The 26,938-nt window shown below is 41.6% G+C and overlaps 3 protein-coding genes across 4 annotated transcripts in view; 1 reads left to right on the top strand and 2 right to left on the bottom strand.

Annotated features, from left to right (window-relative positions):
- Window positions 1-21,377, bottom strand: part of TDRD5 (tudor domain containing 5) — a 67,434-nt gene extending 46,057 nt beyond the window's left edge. The window contains exons 1-2 of the mRNA XM_033091990.1: window positions 21,368-21,377; window positions 14,892-15,011 (exon numbers count right to left, since the gene is read on the bottom strand). The gene's annotated coding sequence lies outside the window, so the exon portion shown is untranslated. The remainder of the gene's footprint in view (window positions 1-14,891; window positions 15,012-21,367) is intronic.
- Window positions 2,982-18,103, top strand: NPHS2 (NPHS2 stomatin family member, podocin). 2 transcript variants are annotated; one of them, XM_033091991.1, is made up of 8 exons: window positions 2,982-3,255; window positions 5,660-5,763; window positions 7,984-8,056; window positions 10,012-10,094; window positions 12,635-12,838; window positions 14,992-15,047; window positions 16,568-16,646; window positions 17,825-18,103. In XM_033091991.1, the coding sequence occupies exons 1-8, from the start codon at window positions 2,982-2,984 to the stop codon at window positions 18,101-18,103; spliced, it is 1,152 nt and encodes a 383-aa protein (XP_032947882.1). The 2 variants fall into 2 exon arrangements, with proteins under 2 accessions (XP_032947882.1, XP_032947883.1); XM_033091992.1 differs by lacking the exon at window positions 12,635-12,838.
- Window positions 21,378-22,651: 1,274 nt separating the features above from the next.
- The window catches only part of AXDND1 (axonemal dynein light chain domain containing 1), a 55,568-nt gene continuing 51,281 nt past the window's right edge, over window positions 22,652-26,938 (bottom strand). The window contains exons 24-26 of the mRNA XM_033091993.1: window positions 26,528-26,610; window positions 25,343-25,578; window positions 22,652-22,955 (exon numbers count right to left, since the gene is read on the bottom strand). Of these exons, the coding sequence (XP_032947884.1) occupies window positions 22,867-22,955; window positions 25,343-25,578; window positions 26,528-26,610 (408 nt within the window). The 3' untranslated portion in view covers window positions 22,652-22,866. The remainder of the gene's footprint in view (window positions 22,956-25,342; window positions 25,579-26,527; window positions 26,611-26,938) is intronic.

Here is a 26,938-nt window from a genome sequence, read left to right as displayed (position 1 = left end):
ACTTCCATATACACATTTCAAACATAAAATTTATTTTTGTGAAAGCTCAGGATTCTTTTTTCTCATTTAAAGTGTAGTTTTTAAAAAATTGAGTTATGCTTGACATGTAAAATTAGTTTCATATGTACATTATTCGATATTTGTATATATTGCAAAATGATCTCAATAAATCTAGTTAACATTCATCCCAATACATAGTTACAAAAATGTTTTTTTTCTTGTAATGAGGACTTTTAAAATCTACTTTCTTAGCAACTTTCAAATATGCTGTACAAATGTTTAAGGTCAATATAGTTAGGGGAAGTGGCTCCGCCAGAGATGCCTGCAGTTATAACCAAATGTTCAACCTATAAAGGTGGAAACCTCCATCCTTCTCAAGTTTTCTAGTCCCTCACCGCCCCTCGTGCAGAACCCTACGTGGTGAGCAAATTCTGTTGATTCTCTACCTCGGAAATTTCCTAAATCCAGGCCATCTACACTGCCAAAGCCTCAAATCCACTTTCATCAGCGTTACTTTCCTAGACCACTGCTGCACCCTCCTGGTTGGTCTCTCTGCCACCTACAAATTGAGAAAGTAAAATTTAACGAAGTCAAATGAAGAAAGTCAAATTTAAGTTCCTGTAGTTTCTTCCAGCTCTAAAATGATAAGACTTGCAATTTGATCTAGTGACGATGAATTCCAGCTTTTCCAGTAAATAATTCACATAAATCAATATTCACTCCTTCATTTATCCATATGGATATAAAATTCTCAAACACTAAATAAGTGTAATAATTTAGAAAGCCTTGAAATCTTTCATGACCTTTTGTCTTGGAAACAAACTCAAAAGTCAACAACTTTACTTGGTCCTCCCATTCTTCTGCCCTAAACCTGTTTGCACAGATGTTAGTCTTGTAACAAATCCAAACAAGGAGTAAATTGTTAAGATTTTTAAAATGTGTACATATAATATTTTCAACAAAGGGATGACCAACACTTTCAATTAAAGAGGAATCTAAAAGAAAACAGCAACATCATCCTACGAGTAGATGAGGCCAGCCAGCTAGAGACACATACTGCTACCTCAGCACTCCCCACCTCCTCCACCTTTCAGAGATGCTATGTTGACCTTTTTACTATGAAATGTGATGCACTTTCTCAGATATTGTCATTGTCATTCATAATCCCAACAGACCTGTGTTATAAGCAGGCACTTGTATTGACTGCTGTTATATATGGATATAGAAATGAAGCAACAATTATGTAACTTGTCAGTGGTCCCACTACATAGGAAACTGGGAACAAGCACCCAACCGGGGCCCCGACACCAAGCAGAGCCTTTTCTCATCAGTTTTTCTCCGACAAGAAATCCCTCTATCTTATTGGGAGACAGAGAATATATTTAAGAATATGATTTTTTTTTTCAGATATCCTGCCAATTTGTGGAGTACAAATGGGAAATTTTAGTTTAAGAGTTTAGTTTAGGACTCTAGATCAAATTAATTCATAACAATCAAAGGCTGAGAAAAACTAAGTGCTACAAATAGTTTTATGCTCTTCTAAACAGGAAAATCTTTGCAGGATGATAAACTGGCTATATTTAATAGCAACTATTAATTTGAGTGAATACCAAATAACTATGACACTTTTCCCTCTAGGGGCCAAATACAGCTTCAGAATTTTTCTTATTGTAGTGCCTGAGGCGGGAACTATTAATTTAGGCAGGCAATGTTTCCCTGAGAGGAAACATTTGTCCTCCCTTAGGTAACTCATGCAATAATCAGGTTTAGAGAGTAAAAATCAACTCTATTTAAATTACTTTATTACTAATCTTTTAATTACTTTATTCTCAGTGGCCTGACTTGGAATATATGGAAGAATGTAATGGAATGGTTTTTCCAGACCCACTGGAGTTACTTCAGGTCCTCATTCTTTACTAAGATTTTTCAGAGGAAAAAAGCTATCGCTGTGTGAACTCAATAACTATTGAAAAATAAAAATAAATGAACATTATCATCATGTGATCTGAGCTATTTGAATAGAATCATAAATCTTGAGTTTGAAGGTTTACCTAGACCAATCTCCCATTCAGTGAGAAATAAATTATTAATAGGTAGTAAGAGAGAAATCCATTCATTGTTTCAAGTTCCTCAGCATAGACTGGGAGGGCACCCCCAGTTTGCTGCTGGATGGAGGGAGTACTGCAGCGAACCTTGAAAAAGCAAAACCCCTGCCTTCATCAAGATAGGATAGGAACAGGGCCTAATCAGACAAAAGTGTCCCTTCCCTGAAAACAGAAGTTAAATCAGATCCCTTCCCTTCTATGATCCTTCAAGAAGCATTACATTATCAACAGGCTTAAGCAGTAGTAAACATAATAAATTCATAAAAATAATTTCCTCCTTTTAAAATGTAAATCCTCCTAGGAGGAGGCAGCCAACATCATCACCATGTAAAGCATTAGCAGAAAGAGTAGAGCCAGGATATAAAATAAATTAGGGGGAGAGAAGAAAGGCACCCTTTTGAAGACTTCCAGGGCGGGGTGGGTGGGCCTAGGGAAAAGTTTCTAATTTCACCTTAAAGTTGCCCTAATGCGACCACCTCTTCGGTTCCCTTAAGCTCTTTCGCACTAGGCGAGGACCACTAAACCTGTGTCCTACTGTGTTTACACTTCATAAAGCAAAGTGCCATCAGAGCCACCTGTGGCGGTATTTCAGATGACTGAATCTTCCTTACAGCTCAGATCTATGTCTATAGAACACAGTTTAAACGCTGTGACCTGGCACAGGGGCACCCAGTGTTGCGGTTGGTGGGCCCTGTCTACAGCTCCTCTGAGAAGCAGCTGTCCCGCGTCCCCAGGAGCAGAGCCACCTCCCGGCGACCCGCCCCGGTCCCGCCCCCCGCTCCAGCCCACCGTCATTAGGGTCCCTTCCCGGACGCCCCCGACATTCCTGCCGGCGACTCTGCAGAGACCAGGCTTCTGGGCGCTGCCGCTCTGAGGATGGAGAAGAGGGCTCGGAGCTCCTCCAGAGAGTCCCACGGGAGAGGCGGCGGGTCCCCCCACAAGGAGAACAGGAGGGCGAAGGCCGAGAGAGGCGCGGGAGGACGCGGGCGGCGGACTGCGGGGCGCGAGCAGCCGGACCTCGGGCGGGCAGGGAGCCCCGGGGAGACACGAGCGCCCGCCGCCACCGTAGTGGACGTGGATGAGGTCCGGGGCTCCGGCGAGGAGGGCACCGAGGTGGTGGCGCTGCTGGAGAGCGAGCGGCCCGAGGAAGGTACAGCCGGCAGGTTGGGATTCGGGAGGGGGCGAAAGCTTTCCAAGTGGTACCCAAGGATGTCAGATGAAAGCGGAATGAGTCACAGCGCTGAGAGCCACCAGAGCCAGAGCTTCCTGCTGGACCAACCCCCGACCCCGTGGTGGCTACCAAAGTGCATCAGAAGAAAGACAAAACAGTATCAACTAAATACCGTTGATCTCAGGAGCCAGCTGTGGGTGGGAGGTGGGAGGTGGGAGGTGGGAGGTAGTGTGGTCCAGGATGGGGACCAGGCCACATGGCAGAGGAACTATGCAGCCGTTTTTTGAAGCCATGGAAGAGTCTATGGCACCTAATTTAATAAAGACATGCATGAGCTGGGGGCTCTGGGCAACTATGACGCTTACCCTTCTCTCCTCACCCCACCCCCGTCTTACCTGAGAGCATTTTAAACTTTCTTTGGGATGATCTTTGTTTCTTTTCTGTTTTTTTTTTTTTTTCCTCTCTCTCTCTCTTAAAGGTAGAAGCTGCAGAGCCAAGTAGAGAAGAGAGAGACCAGAGTTTAAATCTCAGCTCAGCTACTTGCTGGCTTTGTGGTCTCAGGCAGGGCTTTAACCCTCTATGTGCCGGAGGTAACACCAGTACCTAGCTCAGAGAACAAAAGGAGATAAGGCATCCAAAACACTGAGCACAGAGCCTGGAGCAAAGAACATACTCAACTATAATAGAACAGGATCCTGGCAAAACCAAAGAAAGGAAAGTTAGGCCAGAGGAGGGAATCACAGGGAAAGGTGTCTCTTTGGCTTCTGCAGGTGAAGCAACCGTTAGGAACAAATTTATCTGCTTCCAATCCTTCCTATAAGGAATGGAAGAAAAAACTCATTACACCTTCAGTGTAGGATGAAGGAGGTATAAAGGAAAGTAAATAAGGAATAGTTGCATTATATTAGTTTCAGCTAGCTATGAATTTTTAACATTTCCTGGTTACCAGCAATGCAGTATATGCTGGAGCACTGAAAGCTATGATTTGAGAAAGATTCGTGCAGTCAGGGTATAGTTTGTATGGACCATGTTAATACTGTTTCTTTTTTGGGCCCACTGATGTCCTTTTGTCAGTCAGAAACTTCCAGTCATTAAACGGTTGATAGGTTCAATGCTATAGTAATGCTGAGATTAGAGGTCTTGTAAGAGTGTGCTTCAGACCACAGTGTTGGGGAGGCAATGAAGGGAACCCCATTTATGGAGCCTCTACAATGTGTCAAGCACACACTAGGTGTTTTGCTGAGTATTATCATTCTCGTATCCCAGATGAGGAAAAATGCTGAGAAATTAAGTAATTCCCCCAAGATCTGCAGCTAAGAAAGTAGAGAAGCCAGGATTCCAGAGCAAGACAGTCTGACTGAAATGCTCCTCTTTGCGTGGTGCTGCTCCCGATTTCTGGTCATGGTCCCAGCACTGCCACCAACCAGCTGCGGCCTTGAGCAAGCAGCTTCCCCTCTGTGGGCTTCTCTCAGTCTCTCCAGCTATCAAGTGACTAGAGCCTGGGACCCCAAGCAATGGATGAGAAGTCCCACTGAGGAAGAGACGTCCTTGCTGGGCCCTGGTCTCGGGGGTTTCTGTGGCTCCCGGGGAAGGTGAGCAAGAGGCAGCAACATCCCTCTTCTTCCTCACTTAGCACCACCCTCCCCCGCCTTAAGACTTGGGAAAAACAAAAAGGAGCTTCACTTGACCAAAATACTGGGATTCTTGGACTTGCTTTAACATTTAATGGTTCACTATTCACTTAAATCAAACAAGTCAGATATTCAAGGAACTCATTCCAAGAGAAGAATATTTTGTGAGCAAAGCTCCTAGTTATGTTTTGGGTGTAGACGTCAGTTTTCTGTTCACACTCCTAACTACTGGATGAAGGAGTTTTTGAGTCCTTTCTTCACTTTTAAAATGTAATTTTGTCTGTATGTGCATTTATTTGTTTTTACTTGCCATCGTTACCACTGCCAAGTGAAATATATTTATAAAATAATTAAACATAACAATAACACTGTGATTGCCCTTAAGAAAGAACATTGTAAAAACTAATGATGTTGATGGAGCAGCATTTCCCAAAGTAGGTTACAGGACAAATAAATTCCATGGGATGTGAATTTCCCCGGAGAAAACATTGCCTGGTCAAATGTCTGGGACGTAGAATGCAAACTGCCTTTCCAAGGAGCCTGCTCCAGCTTCCATAGGTCTACAAACGCTTCCCACAGACAGTACCACAGCCCTGTGAACTGACTGCTCCGATATCCAGTTCACTCTAATATTTCCATCAAAGTCTACAAGCGGCTCTCACCCGAATATGAAGGGCTGGACCAACAAGCACTAGTCAGCGAATACGGTGAAGTTCCAGCCTAATTATTCTTTTGCTTTTTTCTTTTTTAAGGTGCCAAGTCTTCTGGTTTAGGAGCCTGTGAGTGGCTTCTTGTCCTCACATGCCTGCTCTTCATCATCGTGACCTTCCCTTTTTCTGTCTGGTTCTGCATAAAGGTGAGATTCCATGAGGACCCAGTAAGTCCTTTCCGGGGCCGCTCATCGACCACAACATGTCCGCTCTTTCTCTGTGTTCTGGTGCGTGCTGTCTGCTCTGCAGGGAATGCCCTCCCCACTCACCGACCAGGACAGCCTTTCCTCCTTTAACCTTGTTCAGAGGTAACTGTGAAGCCTCCCCTGACTCCCCCAGACTGTTGTTCCCTACCTTGTGCTCTCGTCGCTGTGCTTTCACATGTATGCTAGCACGGAGCACGTATGTAATATTGGCTGACATCTGAGCTCTCCCGTTAGACTGAAAGCCCCTTCAGGACAGGGGCTACATCTAGGTCATCCACACTCTGTGACACAAAGAAAGGCCCACAAGAGATCACGATGTCCACTTCTGACACTTGCAGGAAACTTCTCAGGCAGCTTCCACAGACCATGAATTACAGTTATCTTTGGCTCACACTTGCCTGTCCCTGAAGTAAATGAAGACCTCTGTCAATTTGGGAAGCACATGCCAAGACAGAATTAGAAGTGCAAGGGATTTGTTGGGAGGTGATGTCTGTGAAAGACTAAGGGGAGAGAGAACAGCAGCAGGTAGGGAAAGCCTTCAGACAATGACGCAGGTCTGACAGCTGTGCTATAAGAAGAGGAAGGAAGGATTGGACAGAAACAGCCTCAGACTACGAAAGTCTTGACTGGCCTAGAAGAGCACTCCAGAACAAAGCTTGCTTCATAGAGGAGTCTCACGATGGGCAGAAATGGCCAGGCCCTGGTACCGCTGCCAGTTTTAGTCACTGGCTGGAGCTGCCAGGCAAGAGTATGCCCTTGGCTGGAACACTACAGAAGCTGCTGGGGCTGCTGATTGTACCCCTTACGCAAGCTCTTCCTCTCCTCGCCTCCCCTCTTTCCCCTCCACCTCCTATACTTCCTCATTTTCCTCCTCCTCTCCGTCCCCCTCCTCCTCTTCCTTCATGAAAGGGTGTTGGATTTTGTCAAATGCCTTTTCTGAATCTATTGAGATGATCACGTGGTATTTGCCCTTTATTCTTACATTCACTGAATTTTGGATATTAAACCAACTATGTGTTCCTAGTATAAGTCCCATTTGGTTATGGTGTATAATTTTTTTAATGTGACTGGATTCAGGTTGCTGGTAGTTTGTTAACGATTTCTGCCTCTGTATTCATAAGAGATTGGTCTGTAGATTTCTTGTGATGTCTCTTGCTTGTTTTGGTATCAGGGTAACACTGGCTGCAGAGAATGAGTTGCAAAGATTTCCCTCTTCTTCTATTTTTGCGGGGAGAATTTGTGAGTAACTGGTTTTACTTTTTCTTTAAATGTTTGGTAGAATTCACCAGTGAAGCCATCTGGTCCTGGATTTTTCTTAGTGTGAAAATTTTACACTACTAGTTCAATCTTTTACTTCTAGGTCTTTTCAGTTTTTCTTTTTCTTCTTGGGTCAGTTTTGGTAGTTCGTGTCTCTATAGGATTTTGTCCATTTCATCCAAGTTATCTAATTTGTTGGTGTTATAGTTCATAGTATTTTTTCTTATAAGATTTTTTATTTCCATAAATACAATAGTGATGTTCCTGTAATTATTCCTCTTTGATTCCTGGTTTTGGCAGTTTGAGTCTTCTCTCTTTTTTTCTTGGTCGGTCTAGCTAAGTATTTGTCAATTTTGTTGCTCTTTTCAAAGAACCAACTTTTGGTTCCATTGATTTTTCTCTATTAGTTTTCTATTTTCTGTTGTATTTATTTCCATTCTAATCTTTATTATCTTCTTTCTGCTTGCTTTAGGTTTAGTTTGCTTTTCTATTTCCAATGTCCTAAGGTAAGAAATTAGGATACTATTTTGAGATATTTCTTGCAGTTTGAAACAAAATATAAGTGGTATTAAAATACACTCCCTCTTTCTGTTAAATTGCTAAAAATTAATACATGTAAAAGCTTATGATGCAGAAGTCACAGAAAAACATAAGACTGAACATAACTTTTTAATCAAAATTCTGCCTATGGGCTTAAAAATTAACATGGCCAATATACTTTTTCATAGCTTTCTGAAATTCTACACTTACTAAATGTAGAGTTTGAAAACCTAAGTATTAAGTTTTTTCCTGGTTCTCAAAACAAAATATTTCTGATAGCTAGGATCACTCTCATGCAAAAGCCTTTGGAAAACTTTCTTTTTCTTTCTTGGAGTGATTCAAAAGTATTAAATTTCCTTTTAGGTTGTACAGGAATATGAGAGAGTAATTATATTCCGATTGGGACATCTGCTCCCTGGAAGAGCCAAAGGCCCTGGTAAGAATCACTTCTTTTAACCCCATGTAGACTTGCCAATTTCTTTAATTTACGCAGATTTTTAATATGGATCTCAGATTACATGAAGTAACTTGATTCATGACATCTTCACTTGCCAATCTGTTACTTATAACACAGCTTATTAAGAAATTCTTCAGAAAGCATTACTACCAGGTTACAGTGATCAAGAAAGAGGATGGGTGCAGAAAGCCAAATTCCAGGCCCAGGCTGGCTGGAATAGCAAAAGTAGGCTTAGGACCCATGGCCAGACACTGGTTTTACCGTGTTTCCCCGAAAATAAGACCTAGCCGGACCATCAGCTCTAATGCGTCTTTTGGAGCAAAAATTAATATAAGACCCGGTCTTATTTTACTGTAATATAAGACCTGGTCTTATAATATAATATAATACCAGGTATAACATAACATAATATAATATAATATAAATATAAGAATGGGTATAATATAATATGATATAATATAATGCAATATAATACCAGGTCTTATATTAATTTTTGCTCCAAAAGACGCATTAGAGCTGATGGTCCGGCTAGGTCTTATTTTGGGGGACACACGGTAGTAGGATGTGTATGGCCAGAGTCCTGTGAATTCTCAGAGACAAGCTGAGCTTGGTCAGAGTTTAGGGGGTCAGACCAACCTATGGGAGACAGGCAAAGTTCAGCATTGAAGTAACAAATTGCTCTTTAGTTGGTGGAATTTAAGAAATACAGATTGAGCACCTCCTGTGTTTCAGATACTGTATATAACTACCAGGGAAATGAAGATGGATGAATGAGACATGTTTTCCAATATCCAGGACCTTCAAGTCTAGTGGAGTTGATGTCCAGAGGTCCAAGCTGACAATGGGCACAGAGAGAAGTACAGTTAGTTAGAAAAGTCGAGCAGTTAGGGTTTGGAGATCTAAGCTAGCCAGGAAGGCATGAGAAGGAACAAAGACCCACTGTGCATATACTGGAAAGGGCCCAAGTTCCAAGCCAGGTCTACAGACGAGGGTAAAGAACAGAGACCAGACTAGAAGCTACAAATCAGAATTTGAAGATTTTAACCAACAGACCCTATAGTTCCAGGACAGGGACTGTCTTGTTCTGGTTCTAGTTTTTGGCTAGAAAGGACTAGAAGCTGGGCTGCTCCTCAGAGAGATCCTGAGCTCTGTGAGGTGCTGCTGCGTCCAACAAAGCTTTGGCTCTTGCAGGAGCCCACAGTGTCCAATGTGATCTCAGAAATCTCAATGTAAAATATTTATTGCACATTCACCCTGTACATTACATTGGGTGGGTAAGGAACAACTAACCAACCAGAAGAAGGTATGTGATATTGCTATTCTGAGTACCTCTGGGGCTCACCTTTTAAGAAATAACACATGGAGGTTGCTGGCTCTAAAGTTTGTCACCTTGGCACATGCATGGATTCAAAAATAACTTTACAGAGCACCTAAAAGGCATTAATGTGCTAAAGCTAACAATAGTGCATAAGACACTCTTGTTAAGGAGTTCATATCTCATCAAGGAGACAGACATGTAACTCAAGATGCAGAGGTCAGCACCATGACCATTTATAGTAAAATAAGACCGGGTCTTATATTAATTTTTGCTCCAAAAGATGCATTAGAGCTGATGGTCCAGCTAGGTCTTATTTTCGGGGAAACACAGCACATTTTGCTGGAAATAATCTCTGCTTATGCCTGTTGTTCTGGAGTAAGTTATAACAGTGTTCTTCTTTCATCCTCAAAAGTGTCCCAGATTGAATAACAAATTATATGGTAACCTTAGCAACAACAAACACATTATAGGGGTGGTGGTGGGATTACCCAATGGCCTGTGTGTAGTGGGAGGCTAAGAAAAGCAATGCAATGTGCAACCTGACCCCAAAAAGGTGATTCCCAAATAGTCTCCATGCTAGCCATTCACCTGTCACTTCCCCCTTCCCCTCTTCTAGGCCTTTTCTTCTTTTTGCCCTGCCTGGATACCTACCACAAGGTCGACCTTCGTCTCCAAACCTTGGAGATACCCTTTCATGAGGTAAGCCAAATGATGGATTTTGCTTTCTCTCTACATTTTATATGGCTGAGCTACAAATTCTGGTTCTGGGCAAAATGACTATTTAAGATCAAAAGTAGAAAAAAGGAAATAGAGATATGGACAACTTCAAAATAAAAAAAACTCCTGTGCGTCAAAGGACACAACAGAATGAACAGGCAACCATGAAATGGAAGAAAATATTTGCAAATCATATGTCTGATAAGGGGTTAATATCCAGAATATATAAAAAAAATCTTACAACTCAACAAGAAAGCAAAAAACCAATTAAAAATGGGAAAAGGAGTTTGTGATGGTTAATTTTATGTGTCAACTTGGCTAAGTTATGGTACCTAGACATTTGGTCAAAAGCACCCAGATGTTGCTGTGAAAGTATTTTTTCTATAAGATTAACATTTAAATTAGTAGACTTTGAATATAGCAGATTATCCTCCATAATGTGGTTTGGCCTCATCTAATTAATTGAAGGTCTTAAGAAAAAGAACAACCTCCCCCTTGAAGAGGAGGGAATTCTGTGAAGTGACTGCTCTCAGACTAGCTGCAATATCATTTCTTCCTTAGGTCTTCAGCTTGTTTACCAACCCTAAGATTTTGGACTTATCAGCCTTTATAACTGTATAAACCAATTCCTTAAAATCTCAATCTCTCTCTCTCTCTGTGTGTCTCTCTCTCTCTACACACACACACACACACACACACACACACACACACACACACACACTAAAGATTCTATTTCTCTGGAGAGACCTGACTCATACAGACTTGAATAATATTTCTCCAAAACAGATATACAAATGGGCAACAAACACATGAACAGATATTCAACATCACTAATCATTAGAGAAATGCAAACCAAAACCACAAGATACCATCTCACACCTATTACGATAGCTATCAAAAAGGAAAAGAACAAGTGCTGATAAGGCTGTAGAGAAATTGGAACCCTTGTATATCATTAATGGGGATGTCAAATGGTGTAGCTGCTGGAGAAAACATCATAACAATTCCTCAAAAAAAGTAAAAATAGACTTACCATTTGATCCAGCAATTCCATTTTTGGCTATAGGCCCCAAGGAAATGAGAGCAAAATTTTGAAGGTATATTTGTATACCTATGTTTATAGCAACATTATTCACAACAGCCAAAAGGTGAAAGCCACCCAAGTGTCCATCAATGGCTGAATAGATAAACAAAATATGGTATATATAATTCAGCCTTGAGAAAAAGGAAATTCAAACATATGCTACATCACGGATAAACCTTGAGAACATTAAGCTAAGTGAAATAAGCCAGTCACAAAAAGACAAATAATGTATGAATCCACTTATATGAAGTAACTAGACTAGTTATATTCATAGAGACAGAAAGTAGAATGGTGGTTACAGGGGTTGAGGGGAGGAATGGGGAGTTGTTGAATTGGTTTCACTTTTACAAGATAAAAGCAATGTGAATGTACTTACCACTACTGAACTATACATTTAAAAATGGTTAAGATAGTAGGTTTGATGATATTTGTATTTTACCACAATAAAACATTGAAAGAAATAACACCTAGATTTTTCTATTAGTAATTTAGATTTATAAGCGTTTCCTAAATGGTCCCCCACTTTCAGTTTGAAGTTCTTTCTCATTTTTTCTTTTGGTAAATAGAAATGTAACTAGAAATTATATGTATTTTAAAAGGCTTATTTTAGATAATAAAATATTAAAAAGGGAGAAATTAAACTTACCCCTAATCCTATTACCTATAGATAGGTGTCGATAGTTTGAAGTGCATCCTTCCAGACTTTTCTATGTATGTGGTTGTATTTACAGACAGGAATATATATCGAACCACACATTCTATTTTGTAGCATGCCTTTTTTCATCTGACAATTTTTGTGATCATCTTTTCTTATATTAGCTGTGTCTACCCCTTTGTTTTAAATGGACGTATAGCATCCATTGTATGGATGTACCACAATTTACAATTCCCTATTGTTGATATGATTTCCAATTTCTTATTACAATAAGCAACACTGTGAATAATATCCTTGCAGTTAAATCCTTACAATACGTCCTTGTGATAAGTGTCTAAAAATGGAAGAGTTGAGAACACCCATCTTTTAGGGCTTTTGTCGTGCATCATATTCGAATGTTTGTTTCCCAAACCAAACTTCTCTTTTAGAACTTTTTTTTTTGGGGGGGGGGTGTGGGAGGGAGAGCATCAGTTTAAAAAAGACCTGATAAACAATGAACTGCGTTTTTTCATATAAGAAAATTATTCCTGATTTTTTTTTTTACAAAAGCATTTACAACAGGATTCCTCTAAATTGTGAGGTCTTTAGTATATTTAATAAAAACTCCATAATCTTCAAAAACATGCCTATTTTGAATAAAGAGTAGGCCAACTGCTCTTTTTTCTTTTCTTGCTATAATATTACTCCAATAAAATTCCCCTTGAACACATTGAGCTCTTCTGTCCTGGAATGAGAAAGGAGCCCGAGAATCAGGCCTGTCACCCAGACTTTCTTTCTGCCCAGGTTGTGACCAAAGACCTGTTCGTAATGGAGGTGGATGCCATCTGCTACTACCGAATGGAGAACGCCTCTCTTCTCCTAAACAATCTTGCCCACGTGTCCAAAGCTGTACAGTTCCTCGTACAAACCACCATGAAGCGTCTGCTAGCACACCGCTCCCTCACTGAAATTCTTCTAGAGAGGAAGAGTATTGCCCAAGAAGTAAAGGTACTTTGTGTTGATAGATCTCTTTATCTTTGATTCATTTCTTCACTGGCCATTTATTGCATCTTCCATGTGCCAGACGTTGGCTGTTGAAGGTGCCACCCCTTAAGGAGCTGGGAGCTAAGTAAAGAGTTGCCAATTGGCCCTGAGCCAATCATAGTCACCAGTCTGGTGCAGGTTAGTCAGTTATTGGCATAGTTTTTGCTCTCCACCCTATTCCAGCAGCTTTAGACTCATTGTCAAGTGTCCACATAGCACAAAGTGGTGGTGGGAGCTGGTGGGGGTGGGGGCGCTGGACAGGAGGGGTCGGTGGCATGCAAAGATGATAAGGAATGGTTCCTGGGAGCTTACAGTCTCGCTGGGGAAACGAACTTAAATAATGATAAGTCCAAGTAAGGCTTTCAGATAAAACAATGTCACATCTAGATTTGATTGATTTGGAATCAGGGGAGGGAGAGAATTGCCAGAACAGCCTCATGACCAGCCTCATCTAACCCACAGGCGGCAAGCTCAGCAATCTCGCCCACAGCCAGGGTAGGAGTCTTGCATTCTTACCAAGACAAGTTGGCAAAGGTATTAGGAAGAGAGGCAAGAACAAAGCAGGATTGCACACAGCTGGCCAGTCCACTGGCAGTTACCACCAGTGACAGAGGCTGCCACTGGGGTTATGGGGCACCCACGCCCAGAACTGAGTTAGAAGGTTGTGAATCATGACTAGCTTATTGGGGGACCTCCAACAGGAGGACCTAAGGATCAAAGGCACTGATAGCGATTGTGCTTGATGGGGCCTGAGCAGACACTAATGTGAGAAAATGAAGTAGCCAAATGTCTGTGAGTTGTCTGACTTGTTGCTGATAAAACAGGGATGAGCATCCTGGTAGAAAAGGGAGGAATTCAGGAAATAAGAGAAGCTAAAAAGAGAAAAAGTTATAAGAGGGACACAGGACAATTGCCACTCTGGAATTTAAGAACCACCCGAGTGTGTTTCCCCTCTGTCTCCCCTTCAGCCTTTCTACCTGTTCATTCCTCCCCTCTAAAGGATAAAAGATAAGGTCCAGACTCTCGACATTCAAATTTGCCTTGTTACGTTGGATTATAATTGATGAATTTATACATTTGTCCTCCCAGATTATGAACTCTATAATGGCAGGGGTCATATTTTGTTCATCTCTTTGTCCTCAGTGCCTGGCACAGGGTTTGTCACATAGCAACCAGATAATGTTTCTTGCCAGAGTGAAGAAATGACCCAGCTGTTGCAGCCTCACCTCTCGCTGTCCTTGCCCCAGTGTATCTCACACTGCAGCCTACTTAGCGTTCTTCCAGCTTCCATGACTCTCTTAGGCTGTTTCCTTGCATGGACTACTTCCCTTTTCCCCACAGGCAAAATCCTAGTTTTTCTTTAAGATGCCACCTCCTCTGTCACATCTTTTTCAACATTCCTTCCTCTTACCAGCCCCCAAACTAGCCAGTCTTCTCAGGGTTCTCCATGAACTAGGTTACTATGCGTATTTATCTAGCCACTAAGAAATCATCAGAAATAATTAAAAAGAAAAAAAATATGGGACCACAGATGGAGCTCAATGCCTTGCCCCTTTTTCCAGAACCCACAGTTAATTTTCTTCCACCTCCCGGACTGGGGCGTAGAAATGGGTTGCACCAACAGGAAGGACGTGAAAGTACCTGTACATGAAAGCCATTTGGGAGAAAGACTAGAGACTCTGGTTCTCTACTAAATGCATTTTAAAACAGATTTACCAAATATGCCATCTGTATTATTTCCTATTGCTTCTATAACAAATTATCACAGACTTGATGGCCTAAAACAACACCAATTTAATCTCTTACAGTTTTGAAGGCCAGAAGTCCAAAATTTTCCATTTCACTGGGCCAAAGGTGTCAGCAGTCTGGTTCCCTCCGGAGGTCCTGGAAGGAGAATCCATTTCCTTGCCTCTTTTTTTTAGCTTCTAGCAGCCTCATGCATTCCTTAGCTCGCAGCCCCTTTCTCCATTTTCAAAGTAGTACATCACTCCAATCTCTGCTTCCATCATCCCATTACCTTCTCATCTGCAGTCAGGTCTCCCTCGGCTTTCCTCTTATAAGGACACTGATAAGAACCACTAGAGGTTGCCACTGACATCTCAATTCTTCCTCCATAGGTCGCCTTGGATTCAGTGACCTGTATTTGGGGAATCAAAGTGGAGAAAACAGAAATGTGGGTAGGAAATTAACTGGGAAGAATAATATGATAAATGGAAATGTTTTGGTTTCATTTATGATTTTTTTTTCTGAGAAGTTATTTTTATTGCATGAGTATGAGTAAAGCCATATTAGCATAAATCTGGGAAAAAAGAGAAAAACATACCTATTATCTCATAGCATTAACACAACCACTGCAACATTTGGACAAATTATTTTCACATTTTCTATGGATTAAAAAAATGTTTTGAGATAAAATTCACATAACATAAAATTCACCATTTTAACCATTTTAAAGTTAAAATGAGTTTAACTTAAAATGGGTAAAACCCAATTCAGTGGGTTTTAGTATATTCACACAATGGTGCAACCATCACTACCATCTAATTCTAGAACACTTTCATCACCCTTAAAAGAAAACCCACAGCCGTTAAGCAACAACACTTCATTTTCCCCCTGAACCCTGAGCCTCTGACAACCAATAATCTATTCTCTGAATCTCTGGATTTGCCCATTCTGGACATTTTATATAAATGCAATCATACAACATGTGGCCTTTGTGTCTGGCTTCTTTCACATTATATTTTCAAGGTTCAGCCGTGCTGTAGCATGTCAGTACTTCATTCCTTTTTTCTTTTTTGTATACTTTTTTTTTTTTAAGGAGGGCACAGCTCACAGTGGCCCATGAGGGGATCGAACCGGCAACCTTAGTGTTATTAGCACCATGCTCTAACCAACTGAGCTAACCAGCCACCCCAGTTCTTCATTCCTTTTTATGGTCGACTATTATTCCATTGTATAGCTATACCGTTTTGTTTATTTACTCATCAATGGATGGACATTAGGCTGTTTCCGCTTTGGGGCTATCATGAATGACGCTGCAATGAACATTCACGTACAAGTTTTTTGCGTGAATATATTTGCAATTCCCTTGGGTATATACCCAGTGAAATTACTGGGTTATATGGTCACTCTAGATTTAACTTTCTAAGGAACCTCCAGCTTGTTTTCTATCTATGTATTTTTCATCCTTATATTCAGGGTAAAAGTACAATTTTGTATCTTTTATGCAATACATTAAGTATTGTTCTTATTTGGTCAATTCTACCCTTTTCAAAATCAACTCTCTTGTATAAACTTAGATGACTTCCCTTATTTTTATTATTAATAGTGTAGCTCTTTAAGGGTTTTTTTTCATTATTCAAATTTAATTGCTGGGATTTTGATTAAGCTTTAAGTGAGAAAAAAAAATCATCATAACCCATGGACACAAAATTTGTTTTACTTGGCAAGAGAAAAAAACCATAGCTCTGCTGTAGCATCAGTGATGCAAATCACGTGCATTAGAGGCACTGGCCCTTGAGACACTCTCCCTGCCCACTGTCTACCCAGAGGTCTAGGGATGGCACACTCTGTTAAGCAGAATTTGCTATGCATCGTGAAACCGCAGTAGGGAAGATGGTAAGTCCGCATGAAAGCCCCTGACTGCTAAAAGCACAGCCGCACACCAGCCTGGCCGTGTTCTTTCTTTTTCAGTAAGGATGTGAGGCTGCCGGCCGGGCTTCAGCACTCACTGGCTGTGGAAGCCGAAGCACAGAGACAGGCCAGAGTGCGGGTGAGCCAGCCCTGAGCAGGCCGTCCTCCCATCGGGGCTGTTCTTTGAGGACCATCGGAGAATCCAAAAGGCCTGCTCATACTTTCTCACTCTCTCAGAACCATTCCTCCAGGCGCTGGGAGGACCTGGCTTGTGCCACCCCTACCCTTGCCAACCACCTCTGTTAAAATCACTCTCTTGAAGTGTGTCAGTAGCCTCCTGATGCCAACACCTCTTTCCCTATTACACCCTCTCTCTGAGGCTACTGGTAACGGTGACCATCTCCTCCATCTTGAGTCTTGCCTTCTCTCTCTCTCCCTAAAAGGCATCTCCCCACACTTCATCTCTCTTCTCTTGTGCTGGCATCTTTCCCAGGTAATATCAGTCACCTGTCACCTCTAAGTTAATGACACCCAGACCTGTCTTCCTAGCTCTGCGCAAGCTCTGCAGCTACAACCATGATCAGGGCCCAGTTCCCTCACCCCCAGAGTTAAGAGAAGGCTGTGCCACCCAGAGCCTCTGCTCAGGCATGCCACTGAGACGCAAACCTGTGGCTCCCTGCGGTTCCTGAGGATTGAGGTGGGGGTGGGGGTTGGGGGTTGGGAAGAGGAAAATGGGGACTGAAGGGGAGGCAGATTTCTTTTAAATAACAGAAAGTACGTGAAGAAAAACCCTGAACCACATAAAGGGTCACTAAGAAAGGGGAGGTGGGGGAGGAAAGGGAGGAAGGCGGTCCTCTGGGTAGAGTTGCGTCTCGTCCTTTTTGGCCAATTTATGGTGGCATTTAGGTGGTGAGACTGGTGCTTTTTCTTCTGAAACGTTTACCCATTCATTTTGCCTGAGTTGGGAGTCACCCTTTCAGGATTCCATGCCTTTGTCTGGAACGCCGGCCAACCTTTTCTCTAAATGGCAAAATCCTACTAATCTTTCAAGGCCCACTAGACCTAATTAATAACGCCCCTAACATTTCACTGTACTTGCCAGGGCCCTTAGTAAAGTCTGCCGTGAATTACAAGTAACAGTATAATCTCTCCCCTAGAGCGAGAGCCTTGAGAAAATGAAGACAGCCTGTTCTGTGCTTAGCAGCCCCTCCACACAGGAGACGCTCAGTGCTTGTTGAGTCACACTGAATAGTGGTTCAAACCTTCACGGGACAATGAAGAAAAATCACGTTACTTCTCTTCTCATCTGTTCGCTAGATGATCACGGCAGAAGGGGAGAAGGCCGCCTCCGAGTCCCTGAGGATGGCAGCTGAGATTCTATCGGGCACTCCAGCTGCAGTTCAGCTTCGATATCTCCACACTCTTCAATCCTTGTCCACTGAGAAAGCTTCCACGGTGGTTTTACCTTTGCCATTTGACCTGCTAAACTGCCTGTCTTCCCCAAGCAATAGAACTCAAGGAAGCATCCCTTTCACAAATCCTGCCAAACCTGTTGAGCCACTGAGTCGTAGAAAGAAAGATTCTCCCATGTTATAGGAGGAGCCAAGGGTAACGTGACTGTGAAGGGGCCCCGCCATATGACAGCCACATCCCTGAGCCAGGCACTCTGCTCTTACTCCTTCCCTCACTCTGGTTGCCATACAGAATGCCCTTGGAATATATGAAGACACAATGCAGCAATCGACACGAGAAGATAGTGAAATCATACAATGACAGAAAAGCCATATAACAAGTTGAAGTACATCATCTAATCAGAGTAATTACGGGAAAGAGCTTTAGCCAAGATTCTAGTTCTGAAGATGTAGTTCAAATGTCCTTTTGGCGATGTGTCCTCTGGCCCCTTTGCGGCTACATGCCTCTTCATTGCGCTCATCACGCCTCAAAGGCACCGCTTAGTTATTCCCCACCCCCGCACCACATTCAACCTTGTACACTTCACCCCGTATTCCATATTCCTCACACCTAATCCTGATATTTGTACCACAAGTGACACTCAAATGTTCCTGAGTGAATGAAAGTAAAAGGATGTACTTGGGCTGGATATAAAATTTACACGTAATTAAAGAATTTTAAAGGACCCTCTTTTTATGGAGACTCCTTTTTAAAATACAGAAATAAAAGGGCAAAAACATTTATCTAATACATGTTGCTTAAATTTTGAGGAAGCATCACTATAAATATGCAGCTGATGTGTTTTCAGTATAGAATTGACCAGCTTGCTTATTTTTCAAATAGTAATAGCATTATGTGACCTATACATGCTCTGAAGTATTCTCTTGTACAGATATTCCTTAATATGAATACATTTCTATACTTTGTCTCATTTTCCATTAAGTTGCCTTATACAATCAGAAATATATACAAAATATATAAAAATATACATAAAAATATATATAAATATATATAAAAATATACATAAAAAATTAGCCAAGTAAATAAGAAAGCAGACTGAGACATAAAGTGAGTTCTCTACAAACTTTAAAAAAAATCAGTAACATTATAAACATTATTAACATTACAAAAATATGACTAATACCATCATGTTAGTAAAATTCTACTTATAATAGGAATTTCCATGTTGCTGAAACAGAAAGAAAAATGATGGTAACTCTCCTAGTGCTATTTGGCGATTTCTTTCTCCTTCAAACCGCCTCTTTACTCTTCATGTTATCTGCAAATAACCCTGCTGAACATTATTTCAGAGAGAAAATGTATTCTGAGCTCCTAACAATGGACCAAGGAACTTTTGTAGCATTTTGTCTGTCGGAGACAGGCTGTTTTCTCACTATGTTTAAGTAAAAGTAACAAGGCCCAAGACGAAGGGTGCTTTGCCTCCCCTCTTATCTCTCAATCACTTCAATAGTCCTTCCCTCTGCCATCCCTCCTGCCCTCTAAAACAGAACAAAAACTCCCTAGCAGTATATATAATACAGCCGTACATAAGATGCCAGCCTTAGGGTCATCTCTGTCATGTCTCCAGGCCACCTCCTCACCTATATCCACAGCTGGGAAAACCACACATTCCAGCCCAACTTTGCTATGTCCTGCAACTTGAACCAAGCAATGCATCTTCCCAAGATTATACAGGATTATTAGATGGTTTCAAAACCTACATATCCATACGACCGTGCCAAATGCATTTATTGACGTAACAATCTGCTTATAAGATCACTATATATTGAGACAACTTTTGATATGGTTTCAAAGGGCTATTTCATCCAGTTCTGGAAAACATTTCCATATCTTGTTATAGGGACGTTGCCCCAGTCCTTATTCCCAAGGACCACACTTGGCTGTGTGTGTGTGTGGGGGGGGCCACTGGTAGGAGGGGGCGGGGCAGTGCTAAAAACCAAGGACTGAGTAGCAGTCTCTCCTGGAGGCAATGGGAGATTGTGCAGCCAAAGGAGCAGGCAAAGCTCTCACCAATGCAGTAGTGCCAACACACAAAGTGTGGAATCCAAAAGCCAGTCAAATACAAATAAGCCAAAGGCAGGTAATGGAATCTGCCAGAGCCAGGAACATGGTGCCAGAGAGAGGAAAGCAAGCACTTATGAGGCTGCAACAGACAGCACGAGAATTGGGGGGAACTCCTAGGTGATTTCCTAGAATGTCTATTAGGTTTTACAGTTTGCTTTTGTGGACCAGCCAGGGCACGGTCATAGATGGTCCAGCCATTTATAGGATCAGTGACAATTAGGGCATCCCTGAAGTGGCAGGAATTCTGCATCACCACTGTGTTGGCCCACATCCCAGTGTACTGAGTACTGGAGTTAAGAAGTCATCAAGGGTTGGTGGTCACGTTTCACCCCATATAAATGGCTCCTGATCTCAGGTTGGCAGGTGTTGGCATGAGTAATGGAGGAGGAGGTAGGGTCATGCTGGTTCAGGCATCATCAGAACCAGAAACAGAACAATGAGAAGTGAATGCCAGGATAATGATGTAATATTGGCTTTTATGACCTTTACTAATAATTGCGTATAGCATGGTTCTTTTGGTCAAAGGCAGATTTTGCCTCTGTACCTAGGGAGCACCGATGGTTTCTCCCACCAGTTGGTCTGCTCTGATGCCCAGCTCTAGTCAACATTTAAATTTCTCATTAGCTTGCCAGAGGGCACTTCTGGGTCTGCTTGAATGGTCTGTGGCATCTTAGGTGTTAACCAGCTGTTGGGGTGGGAGGACTTGATGGGAGGGAAATAATGGGGATAAGTTGCCAGGAAACTGTGTTCTAGGTGAAAGGGTACAGTGAATAGTCAAAGGCAAATTCCTCAGAGACAAGCTAGGTGAGCTGATGGCGGTGTTGTCTGCAAGGTCCCGGCAGCACAAGTCTTCTCTCAAGACCCAGCTGCTGCATTCTGGTGGTTATTGACCTTGAAATGATGGGTGCTGGAGCTCTGCCATTTGGACTCCCCTACGTCTGGGGACCATACTGCCAGTGCCAGTGCCTCTGCATTCCGCGTCCTTGGGGACTATGTCTGGATGGCTACGGACGCTCCTCCTCATTAGATTGCTCCTGGCTGCTACGGTGTTCTTTGGGAGAGTCTATTGGGACTAGGAGGTTTCTAATGCCCTCTAGAGCTGTGGCTTGTGTGTCAGTGCGTTTGCTCCTCTGCTTCTGTGAGAAAAACCTTGTTGGTAGGTAGCACACTTACTCGGAATTCCAGAAGTGGGAAAATGGCATTTTAGAGCCTTTGGGCCTGCATGTAGAATTCCCAGCAGTCTTTGAAAGTGAAATGCAAACTGTAGGTTACCCAGGTCATGGCTGAGTCATTGATCTCCAGCTAGGAAAGGCCAGAAAGTACCTGTGTCAAGTGAGTGTAGGACCAGATCTCTTGGGAAAGAATCACGTGGTGTCCACATGCATGGTGTAGGTCTCGGTGTGGGCTGAAAAGCCAGGCCTGGTGGATGACAGCTTGCTCATCGAACTTCCTAAGGTCCCTGAAGTGAGAAATTAACAAAAAATTATTCTGAAAAACTAATAAAAAAGTATTCTGAAGCCCCACCAAAAAGCCCCCACATTTGCTAGATTCTTGGATGCAAGAATCTGTTTTGGGAAAGCAAAAGGGTAGGGCTGGCTATGTCCCAGCAGGTGGTAACCGTAAGCGTGAGACACTCGCCTCAGCTTTGGCTTTCAGTTGGGCCATGAGCACAGCTAACTGTCTAAAGAATTTCATGTTTTCTTTCCCCAGAGTTAAAGAGTCGTCTAGTAGACTTAGCATTTTTGAAACCCATCCCACATTCACTTTGATGATGGCCAGGGATTTGGCTTAAATAAGGCTGGGGGCTATGGAGTCAGGGGTTGGGGGAGTGTCTGAGGCTGAAGAAATAGCCAAAGGTCTAAAATTTTAGGAGTTCAATCCAAAGGAAATCAAACATGTGGAGCCAAAGAGGGTGCAGAAATCTCACCACATGTGTTTGGAGCCAGAGAGATAAGAGCAGATGCAAGTGACCCAGGAGAAGTGAGGCAGGAAGGGACTCTTGCTAAGTGACTGCCCAGAACTTGCATTTACCATTTGCAACTTACTTTTGCAGGTTAATCCATCTTTAGTGCCTGGAAAGAATCAAGGTCATGAAGAGAGCAGACAAAGGAGGCAATAAAAGCAAAAAATGCGAATTCTGGATGGCTCTTCAGCAACACTGGTCGCTGTGCAGGAAACCATTTGAGCAATGACCTGGTGGTACATGGCCATTGTCAGAAAATCTAGGCATGGGTCCAGCAAGCTGGAGGCTCTGACACCAATCAGCTTTGTGACCGTGGGGAGTTTTATAACCATTTAGGGCCTCAGTTTCATCTTCTGAGAAATGGGCATAACAGTGCCCCCCTACCCCCATCCACCCACCTACTTTGTAGGGTTATTGTAAAGAACAGGTAAAACATAAGAATGCCTGAAATCATAACAAATCTGAAAACACTGCAGAAACCTAAAAGCATTATCAGGATCCTTCCTCTCAAATTGAAAAAATAATGTTTTTTATTTGCTATTCTTCTCTGCAGAGATCAAAGTCTTCAAAACGCATTATTTTCTTGACAGAAACAGACACTTTTCACCAATCTGTTAGGAAATCAATTGAAGAGGCTAGCAAAGTTTTGCACACGCTATTTTTAATCTGGGAAATAAACTAATGCATTGATTCCCTACAGCCAGCACTGTGACTTTTAAAGAAAATGTTCTTGGGTTGTATGCCATGGCTTTTCTAATAGCTGTTACAAAGGGAGTCCCTCCAATTGAGCCACGTCAGCTCAATAGCACAGATAGCTGGGGTGAGTTCAGGTAGGAGAGCCACAGTGATCCCCAGCGTCCTATGGATGATGCTTGGGTTTGATTTTACTATTGGATTTAGTCCCAGCTCTGGATTTGGTGTTGAGAGAACCCTCCTTGTGTTGTACCTCTGAAAAGACAAAAATAATTAGAGTGCTATAGTAACACTATCTCATATGTACTAAAGACTTTTTACTTTACAAAGTATTTTCAAAATTCTGTTCTGCCTGAGTAACTGCTAAGCTACAAACAGATTCTGTGCCAAAAATTTGACTCTAAATTCGTTACTGGGATTCAAAATGCATTTTTCCAACGTTCAAGTATAGTCTGTTAATTGTCTGAGTTCTGGGTCCTGGAAAAGAGGGATATGTGGTCAAGGAGCAAAAAGCAAGAGGAAGAACATTTCCTCCTTCCATCTTGTACATACCCCACGCTTGGTGAAAAAAAAATTCAGAGAGAGCCAGCATCCAGAAGCCTCCCAGATCCAACCCTGCTCTGTCTCCTGGTCAGTCTCTCCAGTCTCCTGTACAAGGAACCTACACAAACTCCACCTTTGGGATGGACCCAGGAGGCCTTCCGCATCAAGCCTGCTCTCCCTGGCTGCTCCAGGACACCAAACTTCTCAATCTGCATCCTCTGACTGGCTGCTACTACTTCCATCCCATATTTGGTCACCCCGTTCACATCCTGGGCTTACTTTTAAGTGTATCTCCCTACTCCTAATCGTATGTAGGCCTCCCTGAGATCACATTCACCTTTGAAAAACAACCCTCTCAATTCCTTTCTTCATTCACAGCTCAGAGCACAATGACTGGCTAATTATGAAAAACAGTTATATAAAACGAAAATAAATATCTCTCCCTACTCTCTCCAGATCTTCGTTTTACTCAACATCCACAAGACTCCTTCTTTTACTGTATATAATTTTCCATTCCTTCACTGCACAACTCTGAGGAGAAAAGGGATCTCACTGTACACTCGTACAAATATGGCACCGTGTATCGCTCCAGTGGTGTCTACATTCTCTCAAAGGAGCTGCCTGCTAACCCTAAGGAATGTCTAACTTATGGATTTTCCAGAGAAAATGTTCCAGTCACCTGCATGGCATGGGGACTGCCTTGCTTAGGAGCCAATCCCTCTGAGCTCTGCAAAGCTCTTCCTCTACTTTTGAGACCCCTGGCAATGACTCTGATGGGTGTCTGAAAGGCAGGGAAAGGTGATGTTTGTGCAGGTTATTTTTTGCAGGTTGAGGATTAACTGTACGTAGTTATCCTCTACCTGTACCTATTAAAATTTTTTGTTCTGGATTTAACCTAATCTCCAATACTTTTATGGAAAGGGACAAAACTAAAGTCACTCATTCTATATTGAGGTAAATAACCCCTCCAGATTAACACGTAGGCCCTTTGTATGATTTGTATATTTATTTTTCTGTAGTCAGGAAAAAGTCCAGTTTTCAAATTATCAGGATAAAATTTTATATGAGAAGACGAATGTTTTTAATTCATGACAATTATTGCACATATAGTCAGACCTAAAGCTAAAGGACTGTCACACTAGGAATAATTAACATTTTAACAGTTCAGAGTTAACAGGAGAGCAAATGGGCCCAGACTTTTTCCCCAAACTGTTGACACACCATTCCTGGGGCCAGAGACTACGAGACACTGGCTAACTTACTGCTTTGTTGGGGGTATAGATGGAAATAGGGGTAACAGCGAAAAATAGAAAGTAAGTATCTTCCCAGTACTACCCTTTGTACCACGAGTTGTCCTAGGAACAGACCACAGGTTGAAGGTAAAAGCAAAAATCAAAAAATAGCCTCCAATGTTGGGGATATTGAGAACCGCTTGAAGGCAAATTATAGCACTAATTAGAGATAAGAAAAATGAAGACTTAAATGTTTTTCCTGTAGGATAAAGGAGATTATTTTCATCATAGAAAATCCAACAAGTGTCAAAAAAATAGACAAAATTCCATGATTGGAGAGATTATTTCTCTTTTGTCCCATTATATACAATGACACACGGAACATCTTTGTGCATTAATTTTTTTTCGGTATTTAGGATTATTTCCTTAGATGAGATTCTCAAGAGTAGAATTATTAGGTCAAAGTATATGCCTGTTTTTAAGGTATATCCATACATACTCTTGAGTTATTTTCTGAAAGGGTTTTATCTGTCTGTCTACCCACAAGTATTATCTGTAAAACTAATTACTTTGCCCCTTCTGATCAGCACTGTATTGTTTTCAAAAATCTTTGCTATTTTTATAAGTAAAAATTGTATTTCATGTTAGTATGCTAGTCTATAATTGTTAACCATTTGGTTTTCTTTTTTGTGAGTTGTCTGAATAAGATAGATACATAGTTAAATGTATGTGCAATCCTATGAGAAGTACAAACTAGTAGATCAACACTAAATTTATTGATACTTTTCTAAAATATTAGTGACCCAATCAAGTTTTTTTTCCCACAAATACAACCTAAGTAAAGGAAAATGAGAAAGCAATTCTCACCTTTATTTGGAGATTTTGAGGAACCTTCTACTGGCTTGATTTCTTCTTCTTCTCCTTTTTCTTCATCATCTTCTTTTTCTTCTCCTCCTTCTCCTTCAGGAGCCTTCGCTCTAGATTTCATCAATATTCCCTCCAGTTCTTTCTCCAGTTCTTTATTTCTTATAAGAGTATAATGAAATTTCTCATTGACATCATCAAACTTCTCCTCTGCTATTCTGGCTCTGCTTTCAACCTCTCTGATGTGGACAAAGTACAGAGAAACACAACAAAATGGAAAGGTTTGAAAAAGTGTCTTTCATACATAAAAACTCTTCTAAAAAGGCAGTGGTATTAGATGAATTTATCTAATGGTGAAGGGTATAAATAAGGGAGGTAGCAACATCAATAATTAGCCAAGAACTGGGGGCACTGGGAGCTACTCTGGATGGTAATGTCAGAGAACAAATCACATGCTGTGATTTGAGAATACAACATATTTATCACTTCTTAGTGAAATCTGACTTTCGGGTATTTGAAATTCTCCATCAATATCCAAGGAACTCCTTTTCAGTAGTTAATATTGGCTTCTCTTCATTGATGTGATCCAACAAAGTAAATGCAATCGTGTCCTTCCTTTTTTTTTTTTAAATCCTGAGCACAAGTGCCCAGAAACACACAGTCTTTCTTTTTTCATTCCCTTCTTTTCCAGCACCTACTTAAACCAGATTTTACAACAAGAAACCCAGTTTGAGATGCGCTTCTTAATTACTACAGCACTTGTTATATATCTATATGGCTATGCTTCTCTCTCGACATTCTCGGCCATCTTAACTATATTGCCCCTCCTACTTTTGGGGTTAGGTAACATTCTTCCTTGCACACAGTAGTTTCTCCCTGTTCCATTTATTTCTATAGTTCATCCCTTAGAAACATACTGAACTGGATCACTCTTAACATTGCACTCCACCCCACATATTATACATATATACTTTGACTTCCTCCATCTCCACTGTGGGTAAGGACAGACATTCCTACTAAAGCAGTGTAGTTCGCTGACTGTAGCAGAAGATTTGGAGACACCCATCTTACTAGTGAGAATAAAGGAAGCAAGAGAACCAAAGGTCGGCCAAGAAGTGTGAATGTCTCAGCCAAACCTCCCGCCACAACCTTTGTCTTCGTACTGTCGTGGTGGTGCCTCATACTTACATTAACTTCTCCTGCATGTGTTCGATGACAGCCATTGCTTGCAGATACTTTGGGGCCAATTCACCCTGATTAGCTGATTGTCTCTAACAAAGGAAATACAAGCTATGAGTGAACCGGAAGTCCCCACAGTGAATACTCGCCTTCAGGATGTTCTGGACCAAGGCTTCCAGAATATTTTTTTCTACTATCCATATGTATATAGTAGGTGATTAAGGCCACTCTTGACACCAAAACAGAATAGGGATTGCCTATAGCCAAGTAACATTAACATACCAGCTTCCAAATTATTCATGCTACAGTTGGACATATGAGTAGATTTGACTAGAGTTACTGTAAAGAAGAAGCAGGGGAAGCAATAGCAACAAAAAGAAATAGGGAAAGAAGGTTTAAAAAAATAAAGAGAAGGGTAAA

This window comes from Rhinolophus ferrumequinum, chromosome 22 (genome assembly GCF_004115265.2).
Source record: "Rhinolophus ferrumequinum isolate MPI-CBG mRhiFer1 chromosome 22, mRhiFer1_v1.p, whole genome shotgun sequence".
In the NCBI taxonomy this organism is placed as follows: Eukaryota; Metazoa; Chordata; class Mammalia; order Chiroptera; family Rhinolophidae; genus Rhinolophus; species Rhinolophus ferrumequinum.
Note: the sequence above shows the minus strand (reverse complement) of the source record. Positions and strands in the feature narration are given on the sequence as shown.

Excerpts from the sequence above, each read along its gene's own strand:
- NPHS2 (XM_033091991.1), top strand. The coding sequence starts at position 2,982 with ATGGAGAAGAGGGCTCGGAGCTCCTCCAGAGAGTCCCACGGGAGAGGC. Across the intron at positions 3,256-5,659 it reads GAGCGAGCGGCCCGAGGAAG|GTGCCAAGTCTTCTGGTTTA; the intron begins GTACAGCCGGCA and ends TTCTTTTTTAAG. Across the intron at positions 10,095-12,634 it reads TGGAGATACCCTTTCATGAG|GTTGTGACCAAAGACCTGTT; the intron begins GTAAGCCAAATG and ends CTTTCTGCCCAG.